The 25,804-nt window shown below is 36.7% G+C and overlaps 1 protein-coding gene across 2 annotated transcripts in view; it reads right to left on the reverse strand.

Annotated features, from left to right (window-relative positions):
• ARIH2 (ariadne RBR E3 ubiquitin protein ligase 2) overlaps positions 1–25,804 on the reverse strand; it is a 67,724-nt gene that overhangs the window by 24,779 nt on the left and 17,141 nt on the right. Inside the window, exons 1-3 of one of the 2 annotated variants that reach the window (XM_044680108.1) lie at positions 20,120–20,139; positions 15,108–15,153; positions 3,307–3,374 (exon numbers count right to left, since the gene is read on the reverse strand). In XM_044680108.1, coding sequence (XP_044536043.1) covers positions 3,307–3,374; positions 15,108–15,146 — 107 coding nt within the window. In that variant the 5' untranslated portion in view covers positions 15,147–15,153; positions 20,120–20,139. Of the gene's footprint in view, positions 1–3,306; positions 3,375–15,107; positions 15,154–20,119; positions 20,140–25,804 lie in introns of those variants that run through there. The other variant, XM_044680034.1, reaches the window with a different exon arrangement.

Genomic DNA, 25,804 nt, shown 5'->3' on the forward strand with positions numbered 1-25,804 from the left:
CTCTCCCCCTCTCCCTCTCCCTTTCCCTCTCCCTCTCCCCTTACCTTCCATTTTAGAATCAATACTGTGTATTGGTTCAAAGGCAGAAGAGTGGTAAGGGCTAGGCAATGGGGGTGAAGTGACTTGCCCATGGTCACATAGCTAGGAAATGTCTGAGGACAGATTTGAACCCAGGACCGCCCAACTCTGGACCAGGCTCTTAATCTATTGAGTCACCTAGCTGTCCCCATTATATATTTCTTAAGGCTTTAGGTAAATGCCTTTTTTTTATTATCAAAAAACAAACAAAAACCCTTTTCCTAGGAAAAAGCATATTTTTTTCCCCATTTTAATCTACTATGCTTTCAGTTGTTTCCCTATACACTAATCTGTAATGAGATACTGCTTATGCAGTACTTTAAGCATTTTGAGATACAAATCATAGTTAGTCTCTAAACTGCAATATTATGAATATAAGTAGAAGTAGAATCATTCCTAATGTATTATTTTTTTTATTTTTTTTTTAAACCCTTAACTTCTGTGTATTGACTTATAGGTGGAAGATTGGTAAGGGTAGGCAATGGGGGTCAAGTGACTTGCCCAGGGTCACATAGCTGGGAAGTGTCTGAGGCCGGATTTGAACCTAGGACCTCCCGTCTCTAGGCCTGGCTCTCTATCCACTGAGCTACCCAGCTGCACCCCCTAATGTATTATTTTTGCAACTTATTGAGGTGAAGATGCCCTCTTTCAAACAGAAAACTAAGAACCATTCTCAGAATGTTATTGGTTTTATTTCTAGTTTTAATAACTCATCACATTAACGTCAAGAGTTATTATGTGAGCAATGTTATGTGTCTGTTAAAAAAGCTAATGCAGTATCAGTATTCCTTGGTATAAACAGAGTCTTGATCACAGGAAATGGCAAACCTAACTAAACCCTGAAAAGGATTAGGCATAATACTTTCAGAGTGACATTGGTGCAACTCAAGAGTATGTGCATGAGGGAACTCAGAATGATGGTTTATAGCAGTACCTGGGCAGAGTGTGGAGAACTGTCTCAAATCAATGCCATATGAGAAAAGGTAGAAGAAACTGGTTATTTTTTATGTAGAGAAGACAAAGAAAATCCATGATAGTTGGTTTCAAATATCTGAAAAGCTGTCATATATAGATTTAAGAACAAAATTATTTTTTGTGCTGTGAAAAGTCAGATAAGAACCTATGAGGGATGAGGGGGCAGATTCCGTCCAAACATGAGGAAGAACTTCCTAACTAAGAATTTTCTAGGTGGAGCTGTCTCATATTAGAAAAGGCTGCCCCAAGAAATCACAGCATCTCTAATTTAGGGAGAAAAGGAAACTAAAGGTATCTGCCTCTTTTTCATTTTGTAGATGAAAATAATGAAGCCCAGAAAGGCCAAACGACTTTCTCAGTGATAGAGATACAGAAGAGTATATGAGGGATTTGAATTAAAGTTCTCTTTATTTAGTGCTCTTTATTTCACAATAACATTTCTTTACATTAGAAGTTTAAATGTTTAGTGTCCCAAAGGCTAGTTCTCAAAGATATTTTAGTGACTGACTGACCTTTAAGGTCCCATTCAACTTTAAATTCTGATTCTTTTGTAGTAGCAAAGAGTCAGAAACAGAAGGGTTGTCCATCACTTGAGGAATGGATGAACAAGTTGTAGTATATGGTTATAATGAAATACTATTGCACCTTAAGAAATGACAAAAACAGGGTGAGTTCAGAAAAACCTGGAAATACTTATGCGAACTGCTGCAAATTGAAGTGAGCAGAACCAGGAGAACAATGTATACAGTAATAGAAATATTACACAATCATCAACTGTGAAGGACTAAACCATTGTCAGCAAATAAGTTTTCAAGATAACTACAAAGGACTCATGATGAAAATGCTATTTGCAACCAAAGAAGGAACTGTTGGAGTCTGAATGCAGATCAGAGCATTCCATTTTCCCCTTTATTTTTTCCGTGAAATGTTTATCATCTGTGTGATATATCTACTATCATGATGAGCAATATGGAAATATGCATTTTATGAAAGTTTTGGTATAATCTATATAAGACTATTTACTGCCTTGGAAAAGGGAGAAGGAAGGAAGGGAGAAAATCTGAATCCTAAAATGTTAGAATTTAGAAAATGATGGTCAAAAATTGCTCCTACACGCAACCAAAAAAATAAATAAAAAGAAATTCTATGGTTCTAAGGGAGACTACTTCACTTAGCATTCTACAAAGAGGTGGGTAGCTAGTCAGTCAGCAAGTGTTTATTAAGGGCTTACCATCTGTCATACACTGTGCTAAGCGTATAAAGAAAGGCAAAAACTATTCAAGCTTTCAAAGGATCCAAAATCTAATGGAGAAGACCACATGCTAACTAGCTCTAGCAGGAGAGGATGGGGGTAGAGGGATGGAGATGCAGGACTAAGAAAGATGGGGTATGAGCTGAGTCTTCAAGAAAGCCAAGAGACAGAGGTGAGATAATAGGGAGAGTACTCCAGGTATGGGAAACAAGCCAAAAAAGGAATAGATCAGAAGAAGGCAATCTGTGCAAGGTAGAAAATGGCCAACATAGCTAAAGAGGGGGTTGGAGTCAAGTGTGAGAAGTCTGGAAAGGCAGGGAAGGGGTCAGGTGATGAAAAGTTTGAAATGCCACAAGAGCTTTATATTGGATTCTAAAGGGAATAGGTTTCATAAAATTAAGGACTCTCTAAATAGCCTCAAAGGAGTATTAATCCAATGATAGCATTAAATGAATGTTGTGATCAAAAAAAACATTGCATAAATAGCCTAATGGAGAATCACAACTTAGATTTCACTACATAATTTGATGTCTCAAGAAGACCATCAATTTGGAATATCATCATTTGTGACAAGACAGCTTCTAAGTTTAAAGAAGTAGGGATGGTATATTAGTGATTCTCAAAACTAAGGGCAAACTTCACAAACAGTTTAAATGTGACCAAGTAGATCTTCTGATGAGCAATTTAAAAAGAAAAACTGAAGTTTTCCTTTGAGATTATTGCACTCATCTGCTATTCCTGAATCCCACACTTTGATCACTTTCTGATAAGAAACTCCCAACATTCTTGCCATTCACAGAATGGACTCTGCTCTTAGGGAGGATACAGCTGAAAAATGAAATGGCTTTTCCAATGACTCCAAATCCCACCATTTCAAAAGAAACACCAATACAACAGTAATTTTCTGGGCAATAAAGGAGAACTGTAGTTAGTGGTGGTGGCTTTGTTTTCAAATTGTAAAAAACAGACTAACAGTTTTCATTGTTCACCTGAATACTTACCTTTCCAGTATCTCTGAGACTTGCCAGTGGAAATTAACTAATACAAGTTTAGCCACTGAATGAGACACCTAAAAAAAAAAAAAAGAGGAAAAGGAATCAAACTAGGCCCATATCTTTCTAAGAGCACTGAATATTCCTAGATGCATTATAAACTAACTTCTTGACTCCAGAAATGATATGTGCAATGTGGATAATATTCAATGACTGCCATTGCTCTATGGGCACCACAGGAGGAAGAGAGGATGTGCAAGGGAAAAGAATCAAGAAGACTCAGATCCTTGTCTTCAACTAAATTAAATGACTGTTTATTAAGAGTCTTCTATAGGCACTATATTTGGTTCTGCCACTAATTTTGATGGTGAGCAAATAACTTCCCTTCTTTCAACCCTTCTTTTCCTGTAAAAATTTGCAATCTGATTAAGATGACCTTTGAGTTTTCTTTTAACTAATAGTCTATGAAGTGATAGATTTAGAAAGTCTATCCATCCAACACTTTGGTTAACTTTAAAGGTTTTTATTACAAACAATAACCAAAAAAGAAAAACAGACATACAAAATAAAAGGGAGGGGGGAAGAATCTTATATAAAATCTTCAACATCTTAACCAAACAAAAAAGCCCATGGATTCCTGTTACCGTTGTTTATACATGCATACATTCACATGCACACATCCATAATCTGCTTATTTTAGTTTTGCTAATTTTGCTTTGCATCACTTCACATAGGTCTCCATTTCCCATAATTTATTTGGTCATCCATCCCCAAATCATTAGCTATATTGTAAGTTTCAGTTGGACAACTTGCGGTATGATATTTAAACACTGAAGATAATGTAATGTGCTTCATGGCTGTTAAAATGGCTAATTTTTATACAATCACTCAGAGGACTTTGGAGTTGAGGACTTTAAAGAACCTTACCATTCAACCATATCATTTTATAGATCAGGAAACTCACATTCATAAAAAGGCAATGGACCTGGCCAAATAATTTATTTTCTAGGATTACATATTTCAGAAGTTTAACCAACTATATAAACAAAAACTATAAGAAACCACCGACTTGAGAAACTTAAAAGATGAAACATAATAAATAACAAGATAGTCACTTTAAGAGCCCTGTACTTCAATAATCAATGTTTCCCTAATTCTTCAAGCCCTGTCTCAAGTGTTATTTGTTTCTGTCTCACATTTTACCTACTTCATAAAAAAATTGCTCACCACTTCTGGAGACAAAAGGTCTCACATTTAACAAAAATTTCAAAACATTTTTTTTTTTGTAGCAATAAAAATCAGGGGAAGGGAAAGGATTAACTCTTCAGGAATGGCTAAACAACTTGTGGTATAAGAATGTGATGGAATAGCATTGTGAAACCAATGACAAATGCAAGGAATTCATAGAAACGTGGGAAGACCTGTATAAACAAACACATGTGAAGGAGAAAAGGACCAGCCGAACCATGCACACAACAAAATGCAAATAAAAATGACATTAAAAGACATTTAAATTCGTAAGTTTTAGCAATCTCAGATGACAAAATATACTTTTCTTTTAGTGCTAGGACCAGTATCTGAAAGGGTTCCTTCCTTCTCCAACACGGCTTAGGAAAAGGAGGCAAAAAGCTACTTGCTTCAGCTTAACAGTCTCTTGGAGTCTCTGGCTGTATTAGGCAATTTGGAGGTTACCTAAAGTTTTGAACCCTACAGGATCAGTACCCCTAAGACAAGGTGGGTATCTGAAGATTACAAAAGTCACCACACCCTGCCCTGCTGACTAGACATTATCTGGAAACAAGAGGGGCTTACATCATCCTGCAGCCTTGTTGCTTATTTTTGCTATGTTAGGGCTAGGTAAACCTCCATTTGTTAAATGTTCAATGGCAGGCATGCAAGGCAACAAGTGCCAAGCACTGTGCTAACTGCTGAGGATAGAGATACAAGGAAAAATATGGGCAGTCTCTGCCCTCAAGGAGCTATATTCAAAGGAGGGAAGAAAACACATAAAAGGAAGTTGAAGAAGCAGGTAGGAGAAGAAAGCCCTAGGAAGTGAGAGAAGATTAAAACAGCTGAATCGTGGTGGGAAAAATCTGAAGAGTCCCTACTGAAGAGTCAAAAGTCTCCACAGTCAGATGGAAAAGTGTCTCATTTTATCCCAACATCAAATTTGAATTAATAGGATGCAATATGGTCTAATATATATGTACATACATACACATAAACACATATCATCAATAACTGTTATTTTAATGTTTCCCTTGAAATCACATGTATTTTATTATCTAAAAATATTCTGAGAAAAGATCCATAGATTTCATTAGACTAACAAAAGGGTCCAGAACATAAAAAAATTAAGAATCTAGGGCAGTGAAGGCAAACCTATGGCACAGGTGCCACAGATGGCACACAGAGAGCTCTCTGTAGGCACCCCCCCCCAAGTTCATTACTAGAAAGGTAGAGGGACTTTGGGCAGAGCTGCTCCCCTCCCCCTCTCTACCATGCCTGATGACATTTTTTTCACATCACCCCCCCTCTCTGCCCAATAGCCCAATGGGAGCACCGGAGCTAGAGGAGAGTGCAATGCTAGGACCACTCCCCTCCCCCTCTCTACATTCACTGAGGACATTCCTCATTTCACCCACCCCTCTGCCCAGCAACCCAATGGGAACGCTTTCTCCCTCCCCTGTGTGGGGTAAGGGAACACCCAATACTCAATGTAGGGGAGGAGCAGGGCATGCCATGGGGGGGGGGGGAGAGCACCAGCACAGTACTCAGTCTGGGGGTGGGTAGGATGGGAGCAAGGCTCAGAACTGTCTCTAAAAGGATCTTCATCACTGATCTATGTAACTATGTAACAGAGTGGATAGAGTATCAGGCCTGGAGCCAAGAGGGTCTGGGTTCAAATCTAGCCTCAGACACTTTCAGCTGTATGGCTCTGGGCAAATCACTTAACCTCATTTGCCTTAGCCCTTGCCCTGCTGTCTTAGAGAAATTACTAAGACAGAAAGTAAGGGTTAAAAAAATAAGTTAAGAATCCCTGGGCTATGTGGTGGAGAACAACTATAATCAGAAATAACTGATGTAAAAAACCAAAAGGCATCAATAAAATATTTTTAAAAACAAAAATAGGGAAATGGAAGGATATGCTTTTGTAAAAATGAACAGGGTTACAAAACAAAAGGCAGTGGAATAGTACTGCCCAACAAGAAAATTTGCTCCTTTCTCTGAGTGGAAATTCAGAAACTTGAGGAGCCTGGTAAGAAAGTATATATAGATGAAGGAAAGACAGAAGTGATAATGTCATGAATATCTATCACCTAGGAATGGCCCCCAAATCTCTTTTGTCAATGAGTTTACATACTATTGAGATTCTAGACTTATGTAAATAGAGAATATTTAAAAGGTATTTAGATAAGACAAAGAATATTACTAGTAGGGAAATCAGTTATTAGTTCCCATATAAGGTGGAAACTGACCCAAACCTTAAAGACAGCTAAGGTTTCTAAGCAGAAATGAGGAAGGATGAATTCTAAACATTTCATCTTGAGGAAAATGTCATACATGGGCTGGTAAATCAGGAAAATATACCCAAGATACACTTGGCTTTCAGTTGGGTATCTGACAGATTCTGAAGACATAGTGGAGAAAGTGCTGAATTTGGAACCAGAGGACCTGGGTTCAAGTCCAGACCCCACGACTTCTGACTCATGTGACCTTGAACACCTTGCTGGGCCTCAATGTGGCATCACTGGTAAGTGAGGAGGGGTAAAATGGATCGCCTCTAGGGCCCCCTTTGGGTCTAAACCTGTGACCACCCAAACCTCAAGAGACACTTGAGGTCAAAACAACAGTATAGCTAAACTAGATGGACTTAGAACTTGTGCAGTGAATGGACTGGGAATGCTGATCAATGTTAGCCTGGAGAGAGGTCTTCAGGATGACACCAAGACTGCTCTCATCTAGACAACGATCAGCATCTTTATCAATGATTTGGATGAAGACATAGATAGTATATTATCAAACTTATAGATGACTCAGCATTAATGTAGAAAGCTAATACAAAACCACAATCCAAAAAGATCTTAACAGGTTAGAATATTGAAGAAAACCTAACAAACCAAAATTTAGGTTTTTAAAAATATTAACTATACAAGCATGGTTAGAAATCAATTCATATTTGTTTTCAGTTTTAATACTATAGCCATCAAATTATTAAAGGGATACTTCATAAAACATGATAAAATAATAATGAAATTCATTGGGAGGAACAAAAGATCTAGAATATTAAAAAATAACAGTAAGAGATAGGATGAAAGGAAATAGTACTTTCAGACCTCCAACTATATTATAAAGCAGCAGTCATCAAAACCATTTGGTATTGGTTAAAAAGTAGAAAAGTAACTCAATGGAACAGACTAGATAAGGAAGAATTAAAAATAATAGAACTCAATAAGCCAGAAATTGATAAGCCCAAAGAAAATATAAATTACTTTGGAAAGAGCACCCTATTTAATAAGAACTCTGGGAAAACTGAAAAATACTCAAGCAGAAATTAAGTTTATATCAATATCTTATGCTATATTCTACAATAAATTCAAAATGGAATGCATGTCCTGAATATTAAAGATCATATAATTTAAAAATTAGAAGAGAAGCAGGTCATATACTTTTCACAATTATGGGTAAGAGATGAATCCAAACAAAGAAGGGATAAATACAACTACAAAAGAATAAGTGACTTTGATTACAAAAACAAAATGCATCCAGGACATGAAAGCAGTTGAATAAAAAAAATCTTTGTATCAAGTTTCTGTGATAAGAAATAATATACATACCTAACAAATATAGTTATGACCAAAAGCCATTCTCCAAAATATATATAAAATCAAATGACATGAACAATTCCCCTTTTCCCCAACAACAAAAAAAGAATTTCAAACTATTAACAATCATATGCAAGAATGCTTCAAATACAAATAAATCCAAATGTAAATTGGAAGAACCACCACAAAACAATCAGAAGTAAATGTTACAATATTAAAAAGAAAAGTTTGTTCCGAAAGATGGGATATGGGAAGAAATGGGAAGACCTCTGCAGAGTTAAGTGTCCTACAGATGTAAAACATTGTATATATTTTCAGATTCCACCCACAGTGAATTGATTGGTTTTGCCAACCCCCCCTTTTCTTTTTAATATATATATATATTTTAATAAACCCTTATTTTCCGTCTTGGAGTCAATACTGTATATTGGTTCCAAGGCAGAAGAGTGGTAAGGGAATGGGGGTCAAGTGACTTGCCCAGGGTCACACAGCTAGGAAGTGTCTGAGGCCAGATTTGAATCTAGGACCTCCTATCTCTAGGCCTGGCTCTCAATCCACTGAGCTATCCACTTGCCCCCTCTCCCTTTTCTTTAAAGAAAATATTCTTTGTTACATACATAGCTCTTTGGGAGCAAAGAGAGATAGATGCCAAGGGAAATTTTGTAGATTAAAAAACAATAATAAAATTTCACTTTAAAAAGAATTCAATTTTTATGGGGAAAAAGTGTTTCATTAAATTCATAACATGATTCAACAATGTGATATGATAATTAATGCAATCTTAGGATGGACTAATAGACATATAGTGCTCAGAATAAATGATGCTATTTTGTTCTGTGTCTTAGGTCATTATCTATAGCAGTGATGGGCAAACTATTCCCCGCGGGCCAGATTCCAGGCCTTGTTTGCCCATCACTGCCTTAAGCAATTCAGTGACGGGCAAACAAGGCCTGGATCTGGCCCGCGAGGAATAGTTTGCCTATCACTGATCTATAGTATCATGTTATATCATAGGTACCATACTGGACACTGATGAGTTGAAACATGTCTAGGAGGAATAATCAGGATAGCAAGGGGACTTAAAATTATACCAGATGCTTAGAACTAAGATGGTGAACTAAAGGACACTACACTCCCCCAATCCCTCTGCAGAATGTGAATTCACCCAGCCTAAGCTGCTCTATTCAGGTATAGAAGGCAGGAAACCTACAAACTCTTAGGTAGTAGCAGAGTGCCTAATCCTATAAGGGAGCAGAATTGGGGGCCAAGAACTACAGGAAACTATATACTCTCATGTGGCAGCAGAGCACCGAAGGCACCCAGAGCAGGGGGCCTGTCCAGCCCAAGTCACTTGGCAGGGAAGCAGCAGACTGGAACCAGCCCAGTCCATGAAAGAACAAGGGAAATGGTAACATGGAACACTGAATATAGCTAGAAAAATGCTACAAATTCAGAAGAGGACAATAATGCTAAAAAGGAAACACTGAAGTCTCAAAAGGAAGTGTGAAAGGATATCAGGACCTAAAAGAACTCCTGGAAGAACTTGAAAGGAAGTTAAAAAATAAAATAATAAGCCAAAAAACTCAACAGCTTGGGGAGTGAGAGAGAATGATGCACTGAACAAATCAACTCCCTAAAAACTAAAATGGGTCAAAAGGAAATGGAGGCATAAAATTCACTGAAGAAAACAACTCTCTAAGACAGGGGTTGGCAACATATGGCTCTTGTGCCATATCTGGCTCCACCTCCCGACTGGCCAGTCTGGGCAGAGCCCCAGGATGTGCCCCAGGGGGCCTTTCAGCCCCTGCCCCATATTCCAGCGCCTTCCCCCTCCATCCTCCTCCTTCCACAGGTGTTTATGGCTCTCACAGCCAAAAAGGTTGCCGACTGTTGCTCTAAGGAATAGAATGAACCAAATGGAAATGGAGGCAAAACATTTTTAAAAAGTTATGCTATTCGAGGGCTGCTTGAAGAATTGAAGCTTTTTAGAGAAATGAAAGATACAGTTAATATGATAGCTGTTTTTATATATGAGGGATTTTCATTAAAAAGAAATTAAGGCTTTTTTCTCTTTAGTCTAAGAGAACAGAAAAAGACTAAGAAGTAAAAGTCAGAGAAGTAGATTTTGGCTCAGTGAAAGGTAAACATCTCCAAATAACTGGAGCTGTTCAGAAATGGAATATGCTGCTTCAGGAGGAAGTGCATCAGGATCACTGAGATTTTCATGCTTCTGGTTCAGGTTCGATTAGATGACACTTAAGAGTCTTTTCCAACTCTGGGATTCTATATTAAATGTTAAGACATGTATTAAGATCACTCAAAACAATGGCTCACCATGCACTCTTTGTAGTGGCAAAAAATTGGAAAATGAGGGGATGCCCTCCAATTGGAGAATGGCTGAACAAATTATGAAATCCATTGATGATGGAATACTACTTTGCTCAAAGGAATAAAGAACTGGATGAATTCCATGTGAACTAGAACAGCCTCCAGGAATTGATGCAGAGTGAAAGGAGCAGAACCAAGAGAACATTATACACAGAGACTGATACACTGTGGTACAACCACATGTAATAAACTTCTCTACTAGCAGCAATGCAACAATCCAGGACAATTCTGAGGGTCTTAAGAGAAAGAACACTATCCACATTCAGAGGAAGAACTGTGGGAATAGAAATACAGAAGAAAAACAACTGCTTGATCACATGGGTTGATGGGGATATATGATTGGGGATGTAGACTCTAAACAATCACTCTAGTGCAAATATCAATAATATGGAAATAGGTCTTGATCAATGACACATGTAAAACCCAGTGGAATTGAGCATTGGCTATGGGGGGGGGGGGGGGAAGAACATGAATCTTGTAACCATGGGAAAATACTCAGAAGCAATTAATTAAATAAAAGAAAACAATGGCTCAAAATTTTTAATTTTCAGATATATTTACTTAATATTCAAGTTTGATAGGAGACACACATTATCTTTTTATTGATTTTGGCATTTCAGAAAACATATTCTAATATAAATCCTAAATACAAAACACTAATATTGCACCCATTATAAAGCGGTTGCTATTAAAGACTGATAAAGTTTAGTTCTAGAGTTAACAAATCTCCTCCTAGACAAAATATTATTTATAATGTTATTCACAAATATAACATCTGGATTTGAAAAAAATTCAGACTTCTTTAAAATCAGAGGCTGAAATTCAAGTTGGGAAGAATAGTTAACTGAGGATATAAAAGCAACAGTGGTTGGACTTGAAGCTCATAGCAAAAGTATAGAATGCTGTATTAGTCCTTAAATAAAAAATTTTTTTTTCTACTACAGGTCAAATTCTGGAGTATTTAGTATGGTTCATGGGAAGGGCTGGTAAAGCAGGGCAGGTAAAGGTAGTCAATGAGAATTTTGCAACAACACATAGTTTAGCAACATACTTAAGGGAAAATCTTGCAGGAGTTAATTCTTTTTTTTCCTAGGAAACAACTATTCATATGTTTATACCTTTGGACCTTTGAAAAGCAACTCAATTTTAGCATTTAGCATTACATTATCTAAATTCAGCATTTAGCATCACATTATCTAAACATCTCAACATACCTATATCCAGAGATAGTAAACCCAATGCATAAAATTAGCCCTTTGTCTTCAACCTGGTTTCCCCCTTTCCTAGTGTCTGTCACAACCTGTGATATTGCCAAGCACCAAACCCCTAAGCAAATGGAAACTGATTTCAACATCCTCTTTGGGTATTTGCTGCTAAATCAACTCATGATTCCTACACAAAGCTCAGTAGTCAAAAACACTAGGAATTTCAAAACCAATTTTTTCTATTATAATAAACAGAATTGAGGATTCTTACGAATGAAAAAGAGAGAGGGAACACATTAACAAACAGAATGAAGAAAGGCAAAATTCCTGCTGTATTTCTGGGCTTCAATAATTCTGGAGCTCAGGGAAATACATGACAATGCCTTCTCTGGACTAAAGAAAAAAATTCTCAAGCTTTATTTGTCGGCAGCATATCTATTGTAAAGAATAATCTCTGTCTATCAATTTAAAGTCTTAGTGAAAAGCAATGATTCAAGAATCAAAAGTATGGAGTTCTATTTCTGGCTCTGCTTCAACGTGCTTCGTGACTTCAGAAAAGGTATTTCTCTCTGAAGTCAAAATTTTTTTTTCCTTGTGAGGCAGAACCTGGCAATGGATAGATGTAAAACTTTTATGTTCTTAGAATAAAAATGTCAGGCAAATACTAGTAATTATAAAGATGAAAATCACTGCATGCTAAGGAACTATCTTTATACAAATGAATCAGATGGTCTAGCTGTATATTTATTCATTAGGTTCAATGTGCAACGTCCCCTCACGCCTGTTCCCCCACATATACAACAAAATCCCTAGGTAGTTTTCTCCCAAATCAGTATTTCCAGTCCCAACCTCATCTTGCATCCTTCTTGGTCATCAGTCATATTCTGGCTTGTGATATAGCAATATGGTAGTCTTATACTGTTGTTTCACTTCTATATGCCTTGTCTCCCCTACTAAACTCTTTATATTCAAGGACTTTGTCTATATTTCTTCCATCTCCCCAACAGTATCAAGCATTCTCCACTACAGGGAACAGCTCAGGAAAGGTATATTGAACCATTACAAGAATAAAGGTGTTTCTGAACTGGACCCATCATGGATCTAGCTAGAGTATTATAATCAAATCATTCTTCCCCGAGTGAATCTACAATTGACTTTCAGCAGAAACAAAGTTATCTCATTTTTCTCTCTTAAAATTTTCTCATCACACTTTCTTTGACCATAGCATGAAATGTCTGGACATGTTATAATTTTATTTAAAGTAGAGTGAAGGCCAAGTCACATTTAAGCATTCCATTTAAGTCTTTTAACAGAATAAGCCACTTGGTGTGCATAATTCACAACTGCCATAGGAAAGTAATGCTTGAAAAGACACCTCCCTTAAAGATTCTGCAACCAAACACGTTGCTGAAATCATCTACAGTTTGAGCTAATAATAGAAACACAAATTTCCTATCATACTTTTCCCCAGGCCTAGCATAGTGCTTTGCACATGGACACAACTGCTTAATACTTGTTAAGCTGAAACGAATTCTTCTCAGGTGAAAAAATAGCAACCCTATCAAAGAGTCAGTACATAATAATCACAATGCATATTATCAATGACAACTACTTCAGAGTTGTGGTTCAGTACTAGGGTTCTTTGACTATAGCACAGTATGACACAGTAACTGGCAAAAAAAAAAAAGTTTAAACTATTAACATTTCAAGACCCTGTGCAAGCTTTTAACTACTCTGTCCACCTTTCTTTTCCATTACTCTCTGTTCCAGCCAAAATAACCTAAATGAACTCTATTAATGCTTGCCCTCACCTCCCCTATTTTGTTTCCAGAACTTTGCTCATGCATTCACCTGTTTGTTAAAATTCCTCCCTTCCTTCAAGGCCACTTTACCCATGAAACCTTTTCCAACTTTCAGCAGAAACAAAATTATTCATTTTTCTCTCAAAATTTTCTCATTACACTTTCCCTGACCATAGCACATCTATGCTTCCCAATATCATTATTACTTTATTCATACATATAGCTATATCTGCACAAAACCATGCCTTAGAACATGGTAAGTAAGTAAATATTGAATCAATTAAGGAAACCTTTTGTCAGATATTATAATGGTTTTTCCTCTCACTTCATGTGTTTCAGGTACATCACAGTGAGATCAGAAAGCTGAGTGTTAAGAGTAACCTGTTCCTTTAAAATATTAAAATACTCTCTTTCAAGCCAAGCTCCTAGGATCTTAGCTACCTCTGTAATGGTGCAGCTCTAGTGGTTTCAGGGCTTCAATGAAGCACTCCCAGGAGTCTAGGATCAGATTTTTGAACTGAATACATTTGTGTGTGTTAACTTGTATGTCTAGAATTTTTACTTAATATTTAATATATTTTTCTTTCCCTCTCAAAAGTTAACACTTCTTGAATTGGCTTTCTTGAGGATATAACTATATTTCTAAGCAGACTATAATATGTCAATCAAGGGATTTTCAAGCTGTAAGAATTCTAACTCCACCTAAGGATTAGGGGCAAAGTTTTCCTGAGGTTGAAGTTTTGTTTTGCTTTTTTCAGTTAAAGCATAAGGAAATTTAAAGCCAATCATGTTGGATACTCCATTTTATCCATCTGTTCTTTCATTTACTTAAGTCATTCAAACACATCATATGCAAAAGGTTGGGTGTTAGGTGCTAACAAAGAAAATGGAAAAAGACAGTAGTCTCTGAAACTTACCATCTAGTTACTCTTCCTATATATCCAATCAGTCAACATACCTACTAAAATATCTGCTATGTGCCCATTTGAGAACATGCCTTGATTAGCCTAACCTTTCACAGGTCTCCTGGAAAGTTTAAAACTAAAGGGCAGGGGGGAAGCTAGGTGGCTGTGGATTGAGAGCCAGGCCTAGAGACAGGAGGTCCTAGATTCAAATCTGGTCTCAGACACTTCCTAGCTGTGTGATTCTGAGCAAGTCACTTAACTTAATTGCCTAGCCCTAACTGCTCCTCTGCCTTGGAGCCAACACACAGCATTGATTCTAAGATGGAAGGTCAGGGCCAACAAACAAATAAATAAATAAAACTAAAGGGCAACTTCAACTGCTATGAGTTGTAATACTAGGGCAACTGGGATGAGAGGCATTTTTATCAACTATTCACAAGTGATGTACTAATGTACAGTGATTTGGGGAGGGGAGTAAAACTCAAAGAATATAGTTTTTGCCAACATTATTTAACTGAAGATGGTTAAAAATGGATCTCTCCTATGTCTATTAGATAACTATAGTTGGCTTTAGCCAATCTGTTTTAATTTTTTTCAGGAAAAAATTAATAACAGCCCTGCAAATAGATTTTTAAAAAAATTTATCTGCCCACCAAACTTGTCACCAGCCCTTCCCACACTTACCAATGTCATAGTGATGATACATCTGATGGCAGTGAGCATCAGTGGCCTGAAAAAATACAGGTTGTAGTTTCAATTTTTATCAAAAATTCTTACTTGCCATCTGCCTGAAGTCTACATTTTTTCCAATCCTATGTTCTGTTATATTGCTACAGAATAGCATTGCTATATAACAGCTTCTTGGCTTAAGTAGTAATCAAAGGTTAACATAGGTGAGCTGTGGTTGGCTGTGTTGGGCTGGAGTCTAAGTGTATATAGCAGAGAATTGGAAAACAAGGTTAAACCAAACATTTTTAAGTTCCTTGTCTGTAAAATGACAGGGTTGCACTATATGGTCTCTAAGATCCCTTACAGTTCCGATATTATTAGCCCATGAACAGGAAAAAAAGACTTGGATCAAGGGAACAAGGCTGAAAAGACAATGGCTACTTAATCTAAGAGCATGGGTCAAAAGAGAGAGATGAAGATTAGTGAAAGCAAGGGAAATGTAGACAGATTAGAGAAATTAAGGAAGAAGATGGAATAGAAAAGGGAAAGGTGAAATTTAAGACAGATTGTGAAAGGTAGGAAGATAATAGAATGGAATGCAGAGTGGTGAGCCACAGGTGCCTGTTGGGTCTACCATAGTGAGACATGATCTGAAGAAAATTTTATGAGGGGGAAGATCTTACAGAATTAGGAAACTATATTTTAAGTACTCAGCCTTTGGGTAAGGGAATGAAATTGAGTAGGTCAATCATAACTCTGTCCTTTCTTTTTCCTTCCAGTGTAAGGAAGGATGGGAGGATGTTGTGGTATAATTCACATTTGCTGTGAATCATGGCTGGAGAATCCATCACCACACATGCATTTTCTACATGTTATAGTTAGGATATTGAAAAAGAATTTGAATGTTTCCAAAGAGTCCTATCTTTAACTCAGTCTTAACAACAGCTGTGACCTTATACTATTAAGCTCAGCACAAAACACAATACCCAACACAAGGTTATTTATCTGGAGTGAAATGTGAGATTATAAAAAAATCATCTTTCGTTAATTATAAAGGGAATCATTTCTCAAAGATCAAAGAATTTTACTGATGCATTTTCATTTCAATCCCCTTTGAGAAATTCATAGCCCAAAAGGTGACTGGGAACCCCCTTTCAAATTCCAACAAGAGACATTCTAGAGAAACAGGTTGATGATCAATCATTTGGAAGGAGGAGGGAAGTGTAAGGAAGAGATTCATTTTATTTTTAGGCAAAACATCTCTATCTGAAAAAGTTTCATGCCATATTAAAGACTCTCTCCTTAATGTACAAATTGGTTTAGTGCTAAAAATTAAAATTGGAATTCCTACAGCATTGTAAGCTTTATAAAATATTATATTAAGTGAAAATATCACTCCAACTGTTTCAGCTCAAAGAAATAAAATGATTTGCCCAACAAGATTATACAGCTAACAAATGCTGGAGCAGGGATAAGAACCCAAGTCTTCCAATTAGAAATTCAGATCTAGGACTTAGCTATTGTGTGCTGTTAGGATAATTGTCAAGAAAACTTACTACGTTTAAAGCTCTGTCTGTATTCCTGACTAAGAGGGCAAAATGGATTTAAAATCCTATTGCCTTTGACAGCAACTAAGATCCAGACCAACAAAAAAAGAGGGAGCATATGCTATAAACTCTCTTGGCAATGGAATCTGAGCACCCTTACTAGAGGAGGTGTGGAGAAGCAGTAGCTAGAGTCACAGAGGTCCACTCATTTTCTAAAGTCAAAGTCCAAACTTGCTGGGCATGGAAACATTCACCTACAAATTGTTACAGAAAGCAACAACAGGATAGAGAAGAAATATTTTGGTCGAAGTCTTTCCCACTGAATTAAGCCTAAGAAAATTAACATTAATTGCTTAAAAATATGTGTCCAATGAAGAGATGAACAAAAGTGACTTTAATGGAAAAAGCCAAATCCTTCCTTTAAGCCAGTTTACCCATAAGTTAGCAAAACTCAATTTATTTATCTATCACTATTAGGTGAAATGGAATTCAAATTTCCTCACAAAACTGCAAATAGCAGTTTGAATCTAGAAGAACCTTTTCTCTAGAGAAAGTATTTGTATTATTTACTACTTGGGATCTGTATCTAAAGATTTAAAACTATTCAGGAGAAAATTACAAATAATGGCCCTTCTGTTGAAGTCTCTAACATTTCCCTTTAAATGCTAAGTTTTAGAAATATGAGCTGGAAGACACACACCAGATGGGAATAAATGCAATTAAATTCCATCAGATGTTCCCTAGTAGTGATCCCTTCCTACTGGAGAGGAGTTTGTATTAGATTACAGAAAAACTAATCATGAGCGTTAAGGGAAGGGGGTCAGGAAGGGTACGTGGGATATCTGAAAACAGCTGATGAAAGACTCATACCTCAAGTATTTTTACATCTTTAAAGGACAAGGAACGAAGTTAAAGATAGGACTGTCATCCCTTAAGAGCTGCTCCTATCACCTCTCTCTAAAGACAAATATAAATCTATTTAATATGTGTGTGTATATCTCAAGTTTTTCTTTCTTTTTCTTTTTCTCCTTCCTTCCTTCCTTCCTTCCTTCCTTCCTTCCTTCCTTCCTTCCTTTCTTAACATTCCACTTATTTATAAGCATGTACAGATACTGGAGAGTGTGGCTTTGTTCTCTCAAGTTTCTTAATCCAAACCACACCAAAAAGTTAAAGGTCTGCTGATAAGAAAATGTCTTTTTTTTTTTTTTGGTCCTCTCATCCTGCCAGAAAAATGTTCAATTCCACTGACCTTTTAATTTTTAGTAGCTAAGTGATAACTTGGCAATAACAAGACAAGTCTATCTTACACCATGGCCCCTCTCTGACTTTAAAAGGCACATTTGTATTATACAATCTAGCAAAGAATTAAAAATGATTCCATAATATTCTTTTCTCTGGTTAACTTTTGTCTCTCCAATGAGATTATATAGCTCATTTAATAAATATTTGCATATAAGGCCCTATGAAAGGGGCCTTTTAGGATAGAAATAAATGAAAGGGGATTCCTTACTTCTGGAGAGCTAATAATCTAGTTAGGGGGAAAAGACTGATAATTCTTGGGTTCAGTATTAAATACATGCTCTAACCAAGAATTTCAGAATGAAACATTCCTAAGAGATGTGATATTTCAATTACTTCTGGAAGGATAGGCAGAAATTCTGATTTTTAGGTTTTAAGGTTGGGGAGAAAAAAATTTTTCTTTTTGTTTTTTAAAAAACCCTTATTTTCTGACATTTACACAACCCAGTAGAATTGCTTGTCAGCTCTGGGAGTGGGGAGGGAAGAAGGGTGGGAAAGAAAATGAATCATGTAAACATGGGAAAATATTCCAAAAAATAAATAAATTTTTAAAAACCCCTTTCTTTCTATCTTAAAATTAATAGAAGATGGGGTTAAGTGACTTGCCCACGGTCATATAGCTAGGATGTCTGAGGTCAGATTCAAACCCAGGACCTCCCCTCTCTGAGCCTGATTCTCTATCCACTGAGCCATCTAGCTGCCCCAGGAAAAGGTTTTTACTTTAAAGTACAAAAAGGACATGAACAAAAGCATAGAAGAAAGAAGGCACAAGGTGCAATCAGGTAATGGAAAGTAAAGTGAAACTGAAAGATATAGGTATGTTGGGACTAGACCATAGAACTCAGAGCATTTGAAGTGTTTGACCAGTAAGACAGGCAGCTTGCAGGATGAAGTGGATCACTCAATAAACAAGCATTTATTAAGCACCTCTGTGCACTACAAGTACTGAGACAAAAAAGAAATTGTGTCTGCACTCAAGGAACTTACATTCTATCAGGGAAACAACATATATACATAACATATGCAGAATGTGTTTCTTTCCTTCCAATTTTCCCCTCCCCAGAAAAAAAAAAGAAAGAAAAACAAAATCCTTGTGACAAATACACATAGTTAAGCAAAACAAATTTCCATACTGGCCAGGCTTAAAATATATCTCAATCTGAGTATATCACCTCTATGTCAGGAAGTAGATAGCTTGGAAAACCAGACTTCTAAGAGGTGTATTAGAGAGAAATCTGAAAGCTAAAAGAGCAAGAAACTTCTAGAGGTCCATAAAAACTTTTTTTTGTATCCCCCATAATTTCTAGTTTCTGTGTAAGGCCAGGCACTCAATAAATATTTGCTGACTTGATTAACTGGTTTTCTGTAGTCTTCTTTCTGGGCTATAAAGTCAACATGGTAAGATTTGCCAGAGCTTGCACAGTATAGAACCCAAGGTTACCTTCACATCTCAGTGAGATATCAGTAGCTTAGCCTAGCTGAATCTGAAATGTATCCATAGCAGATTGGCTAGTAGGTGATTAAATTTTTTTCAGCCAGAGCAATTAATAAAGACCAGTTATAAAGGTATATGTGGAGGAATTGTAATCTGAAGCAACAAAGAACAAATTCACACCAATGAAATAATGGATCCTGAAAATCATATCTCCTTTAAATGATGTTGAAATACTAGTGAACTGCTACTTATTTGGTGAAGTAAAATTCATTCATTAAAGAACCAACACATTGTTTTGCTTTTACAAGAGAAATCAATGCTACCCACGCCAATTTTTGAAGCTATTCACTATCAAAATTGAAAAAAACTACATTTTGCTTTGGACACAAAGCTCACAGATTAAGAGCTAGAAGGGACTTTAGTTACAAGCCTCTCATTTTAAAGTACACAAGCCTAGGTCTTCTGAATCCAAATGTAGCACTCTTTCCATTGTACCAGGCTACCTCTGAGAGTCAGATCTGTTGGTGCAAAGAAAATAAGCAGCTTGATTTCTTTGAGTTAGTTTTCCCAAATGCCAGCAAAATGGTACTACACAGACACCATGTCCTACAGTAGAATGCCAACTTCAAGCATCCCACACAAAGTAGAATTCCTGGACAGTATGTCGCACACATATTCTATATTCTTTTCTTTTATTAACAAGAAAATTGCATTTAATAATTTCATATTTAAATATTTGTACTTACTTTTTAAAATGAGGGTCTTTGATGTTCTGTGAAAACTATCTGGAGAGAAGATAAGATGGTTTCCCTGCACACTTCATTCCTTGATGCTTTCCGTCACCCTCAACCCCTCCCCTGCACCCTTCTTCCAAAATAAATGCTGAGCTAAGTTTTTCTCTCTTAAACCTTTCCCAGTGGAACTAAGGGACTTTGGATCCGGACACAAAAGGGCTTTCCAACATTTAACAAAGGCAAATGGTCTGCCTTCAAATTATTGTTAAATAAAGTAGCTAAAAAACAAAAGACAACCAAATATTTCAGTGTTATAGGTGCCACATTAATCCAGGTCTGGATTTTCTAAAGACAAAAATGGGATTGTCTATATTTCACTTCTTTACCTAAAATTACATTTCACTTGTCTTTTTCCCCCACTCTTTTGTTCTCTGTTGTATAGAGAAAAAGATAGCCCAGGAGAATAAACACAGATTTGGGAAGATGGACAGTACTTTACTTGTTCATACTTCATTCTAAATAATAATGATAGCTACCATTTAGATAACACTTACCATGTATCAGGCAATGTGCTAAGTGTTTTACAATTATTATCTCATTTGATCCTCACAACAACCCTGACAGGTAGATGCTATTATTATCCCCATTTTATAGATGAAAAAATTGAAGCAGAAAGATTAAGTGACTCGCTCACAATCCCAAAGTTATTAAGTGTCTGAGGCTGGATTTGAATTCAGGCCTTCCTAAACTCCAGGCCCAGTACTTTATATATACTGTGCCACCTAGTTGCTCATTTTGAATCACTGGAAACAGGAAAGTAGAACCATTCCACAAACAATAGGAAATGAAGTCCATGTGGTGCCTAAGAGAAGAATAGAATAAAAGTGCTAAAAATTTTAGAGATGCTTTAAAATATTTCCAAAGTTAGAAACAAAAATACATACCCAACAATAAGGAAATGACTGAACACACATGAATTTTACTGTGCAATATATGATAAGGTGACAAATTCAGAAAAACAGACAACTTGCATAAAAATGATACAGACTGAAAAAAGCAAAGACAAAAGAACAATGTACACAATGACCTAGGACGATGTGATACAAGTCAAAGAAGATGCAACAAAACTCATCAAAATTAGAGTGAGTGAATGCATGTATATAAAATGTCTGTTGTAACAAAACAAAATATAGCAATCAAATTTTTAAAAACAAGTTTTATATTCCTAGTCTATTATACAACTGGTAAATACAGGAATATCTCAGAATTCAAATCTGCAATTAAGTAAAAATATCTTCTCTGGAAAGCAGTGAATATGCCAAGTACAGCACCATGGATATGGTGGACACTCAGAAGTTGTTCATGATGATGACCTTTTGAAGCTGGCAAGAGAAGGGAAATTCCAGCACTGCAGTTGGCCTCAAAGTCTGATCCAACATTTTTGACCCATCCCCACCCCCACCTTCCATAAGGCACTCACACTTGGGGTAAGGACAGTTCAGACAGGCCCAACATATGGTAAGAAGTAACCACTTCTGAATCACAGGAATTTAACCTCTGTTTGAAAAAGACATCTAATCCTGTGCCAAGTCAGTAGTTCGCTCACAAGAAGTCACATTCTGTGACTTCCTAGACATGTGGATATGAAACTTAAATCTAGAATCAGCTAATACATGCACAACAGGGAAAATTCACTAAGAACAACTGACCAGTCTCACCTTAACACACATATTCTTTGAGCTTGTCATAGAGAAAATATTAAGGTTTCTTATTGCATCACAGAGCAAATGACATAAAAACCACATGACTGAACATGGAAATACTGTTATTCTGTCCATTCCCACAGATCATTCTGCTTGCACTTAGAATGCTAGATTTTCTCTTTTAAAGTTATGACCAGAAGTAATTGTAGTTGCAATTGGTCCACAAGTGGTAAAAATGTTTAATGGAAAGGAAAATAAGGGAATTATAACAAAGTTTCCCAACTATAGTGGAGTTAAAAGCATATCTTATGAAGAGAATGTGGCAAGACAGGGCATTCTAGAAAACAATTTTTCCATTTCACCTAAGTTCAGCAAGAAATCATCATGGGAATGAGCCTTATAAAGAGCATGTTGCAAGAGAGAATATTCTAGAGAACAATTTTTCCATTTTACCACAGTTCAGTCAGGAATCACCATGGAAATGAGTTCTTATAAAATTTGCTATGTATCTTGTGAGGCAGCAAAATTCATGCTAGAAAAAGAGAAATTAAAAGAAAATTTTAATATTTTAAGGTTTTGTTTTATATTTATCTCCAGCTCTGAATCTGTAATCTGAGACTACAGCTCAATTCAGATTTAAGTAGATACTTTAGGAAAAGTGTGTATCAGAATGTAAAAAAAAGACACAGTAGAATAATTCAAATAGTGGCTCTCCTACTTACAACTAGTGTGAACTTGAGAAATCTACTTCACAATTCAATAAACATTCAATTCAGAGCAAGAAAGAAAAAAGCAAAGGCAATCCCTGCTCTCAAAGGCCTTATATTCTACATGCATACAAGCATGGAAATATAAGTTAAACTAAAAGAGAAAAAATTAACAACTGAGGGAAATAAAGTTTTCACATAGGTGGTGACTCTCAAACTGAGCCTTGAAGGAAGCTTGTTGTCTTTTAAAGAGGTGAAGATAAAGAAGGAACACATTCCAGTATAGGGAACACTCTAAGTAATGTATGGAGATAAAATGCTGAGTTTATGCCAATATACCACTGGAACTAGAACAAAGTTTGTTAAGAGAAGTAATATGAAATAATTTTTTTTTTCATTCTAAGAAGGGTAAGCGCTAGGCAAATCAGGTTAAGTGACTTGAACAGGGTCACCGAACTAGTAAGGAGCTGATGCCAGATTTGAAACCAGGTCTTCCCATCTCTAGGCCTAGCACTCTATCCACTGTGCCACCTAGCTGTCCCCAAAACCAATCCTGAAAGGCAGGTGGGAACCTGATTACTGTAAGTTGAGAACATTTTATTTTATCCTAAATGCAATAAGGAGCTGATGAATACTTCTGAAAGAAGAGTCACATGGTCAGACTTGTGTCTTCAGAATATCATTTTAGTAGGGCAGTCAGATGGCTCAGGTCCAGGAAGACCTGGAAACAGGAGGACCTAGGTTCAAATCTGGCCTCAGACTCTTACTAGCTGTGTGACCCTGGGCAAGTCATTTAACTTCCATTATCTAGCCCAGGGGTCTGCAACCTTTTTGGCCGTGAGAGCCATAAACACCACATTTTTAAAATGTAATTTCGTGAGAGCCGTACAATATGTTTAATACTGAATACAAGTTAATATGTGCATTTTATGTAACACTTTTAAAGTTCAATAAGTCTCTGAACTATTTTTACTAATATTATTATGTGCTAACCAATGATGAATAAAGTACATTAATGTGACTTCTGGTGCTGCATGGTTTTGCTAATTATTAATAAAAATTATTTTGATTATTAATCAAAAAACAAGACTTAATGGGGCACTATAGTACTGCTATAACTGCACACACACACACATAAAACTCCTTTACACTAAGAAAATTGCTGAAATAAAGAGAGAAAAATTCAGGGAAAAATACTTTTTCCTCTCCCTCTCTCAAGTCAGGCAACAGGAGAAGAAAAAGCTGCCGGCCTACTGCTTAAGCCATTTGGCCACATAAATTAAGTAGGAGATCAGGAGATTACAGAAAATAACAAGACTAGTGTGCAGGCATTAGTAAGTAGTGGGGGAGGAGGGTACCTTTTCATGGAAAACTGGCCAGGATACATCACACACATTTCCTGGTACAAGTGTTTATCAGTGCTGCCTACTCAATCATTCTGTATCAAATGAAACTACTGGGGAGAAATGCTTCTCACGAATGAAGCATATGTAAAGATGTAATCTGACTATAGTTCCCCTTTAAGAGCAAGTAGAAAAGTTAAAAACAATAACAATTCCACAAATAGGGAGTGCAGACCCCATGAATGCACTGAGATAAAGCCAAGTAAATCAGAGGCAGAGGGGTAGAGAATATAGACAAAAGTGATCAATCACTATACAGAACCCCAAGATGTCAGTAACGGGTGTGGAAAGAGTAAAAGGAGGGCAGAAGGGGGAACACACACCACACCTACCAAGCCGAACTAAAGACCAGGATTCGTCTCCCGGCAATGTCAATAAGGGAGCTTCTATCTTAGAAGATAGTCACGGTACCAAAAGGATCACATGACGTATCACGTGATGCACGATGTCATGTGTAAACTGTTAGTTACTGTGCCTCGGTTGACTTTATGGCTCCTGCAGAAAGAGCCATATGTTGCCAACTCCTGGTCTAGCCCTTACTGTTCTTCTGCCTTAGAACAGAATAATACTGATTCCAAGATAGAAGGTAAGGGTTTTAAAGGAAAAGTAGTGTTGGATGGTCTCTATATTCTTAGTAAGTAGAAAGCAAGGTCCACTGTTAGGAGGAAGGGGCAGAAGATATTGAGGGGGATTTAGGAGAGAAGAAATGGTCTGGAATAAAAGCTGTGGGTATAGAGAATCAATAAGGGAATAATAATAAAAAAAAGATTTCCATGTAGCAGTAAGGGTGCTGTTGAAATGAGAGAATATAAATTTGTAATGGGCCCAGTTGGCATTGTTATATGACTTTCTCCACAGCTTTCAGAAGCACATGACTAGAAGAGAAGATAAATGGTTTCAATGTTGACAGCCAGTGAGGTAGGGGTGGTGATAGGAAAAAGGAGTAAAGCATACAAGAATCTCAAATACTATAAAGCCGAACTGTTCAACAATAGAATCAAGACTGTGAAGAGCAAGGGTAAACGGACAGAGAGATCAGGAAAGGGACAGATTTCAGAAAGCCACAATAAGCATAAAAAAGAGGTTCAAAAGAGGGAGAGATAGGAAGATGTTAGGACCAAAGAAGAATTTCAGATTTCAAGATCAAGGTGACAGTAGTTAAGCATAAAAGGCAGATCCAAGAATACAACCATTCCTATGGGTGGCTAAGATGGAAAGAAAATATAGAAGGAAGTAAGGAAAGTGAATGAAGTAGGCCAGAATAGTAGTGGGGACATCAACATGTATAAGTACTTGAATATGAAGAGGGAATTAAACTAGCTCCAGAATTAAGTTGAGTATGTACTATGTACCAGGTAATAAATTCCTTAAAAAAGAAGGGAAAAATGTCCCTTGAGATCAGGATATCACTAGGCCAGTGATGGGCAAACTACAGCCCGCAGGCCAGATGCTGCCCATGACATTATTCCTAATCCGACAAATACAGTGGATAGGATACAATACAATGAAACTTAGAAAGAGTTGCCTTAGAAACAGACTGACAGATGAGCATTTCCTTTCCTTTGGCCCCCTCTTTAAAAAGTTTGCCCATCACTGCACTAGGCAGTATAAATAAGGAGTTATTCTGGTCAGTAAAATAGAAAGAGCAAATCTCAAAGGAAAAAATATTGCTGACTGATAGTGGCAAAAAGAACAGTTCAGAAGTGGTTATGAGAAACAAGAAACAAACATACCTCTATTTATTCAGTGTGATAGGAGAAATGAAAATGTAACTAGCAAAAGATGAAATGATTGAGGAAAACTAAGTTTGATTTTCTGAGCACACTGATTTATTCAGCAATCCATACCAATTGTCCAATATTCAGAACCAATCTCCTTCCTCAG

This window comes from Gracilinanus agilis, chromosome 1 (genome assembly GCF_016433145.1).
Source record: "Gracilinanus agilis isolate LMUSP501 chromosome 1, AgileGrace, whole genome shotgun sequence".
NCBI classification, from domain to species: Eukaryota; Metazoa; Chordata; class Mammalia; order Didelphimorphia; family Didelphidae; genus Gracilinanus; species Gracilinanus agilis.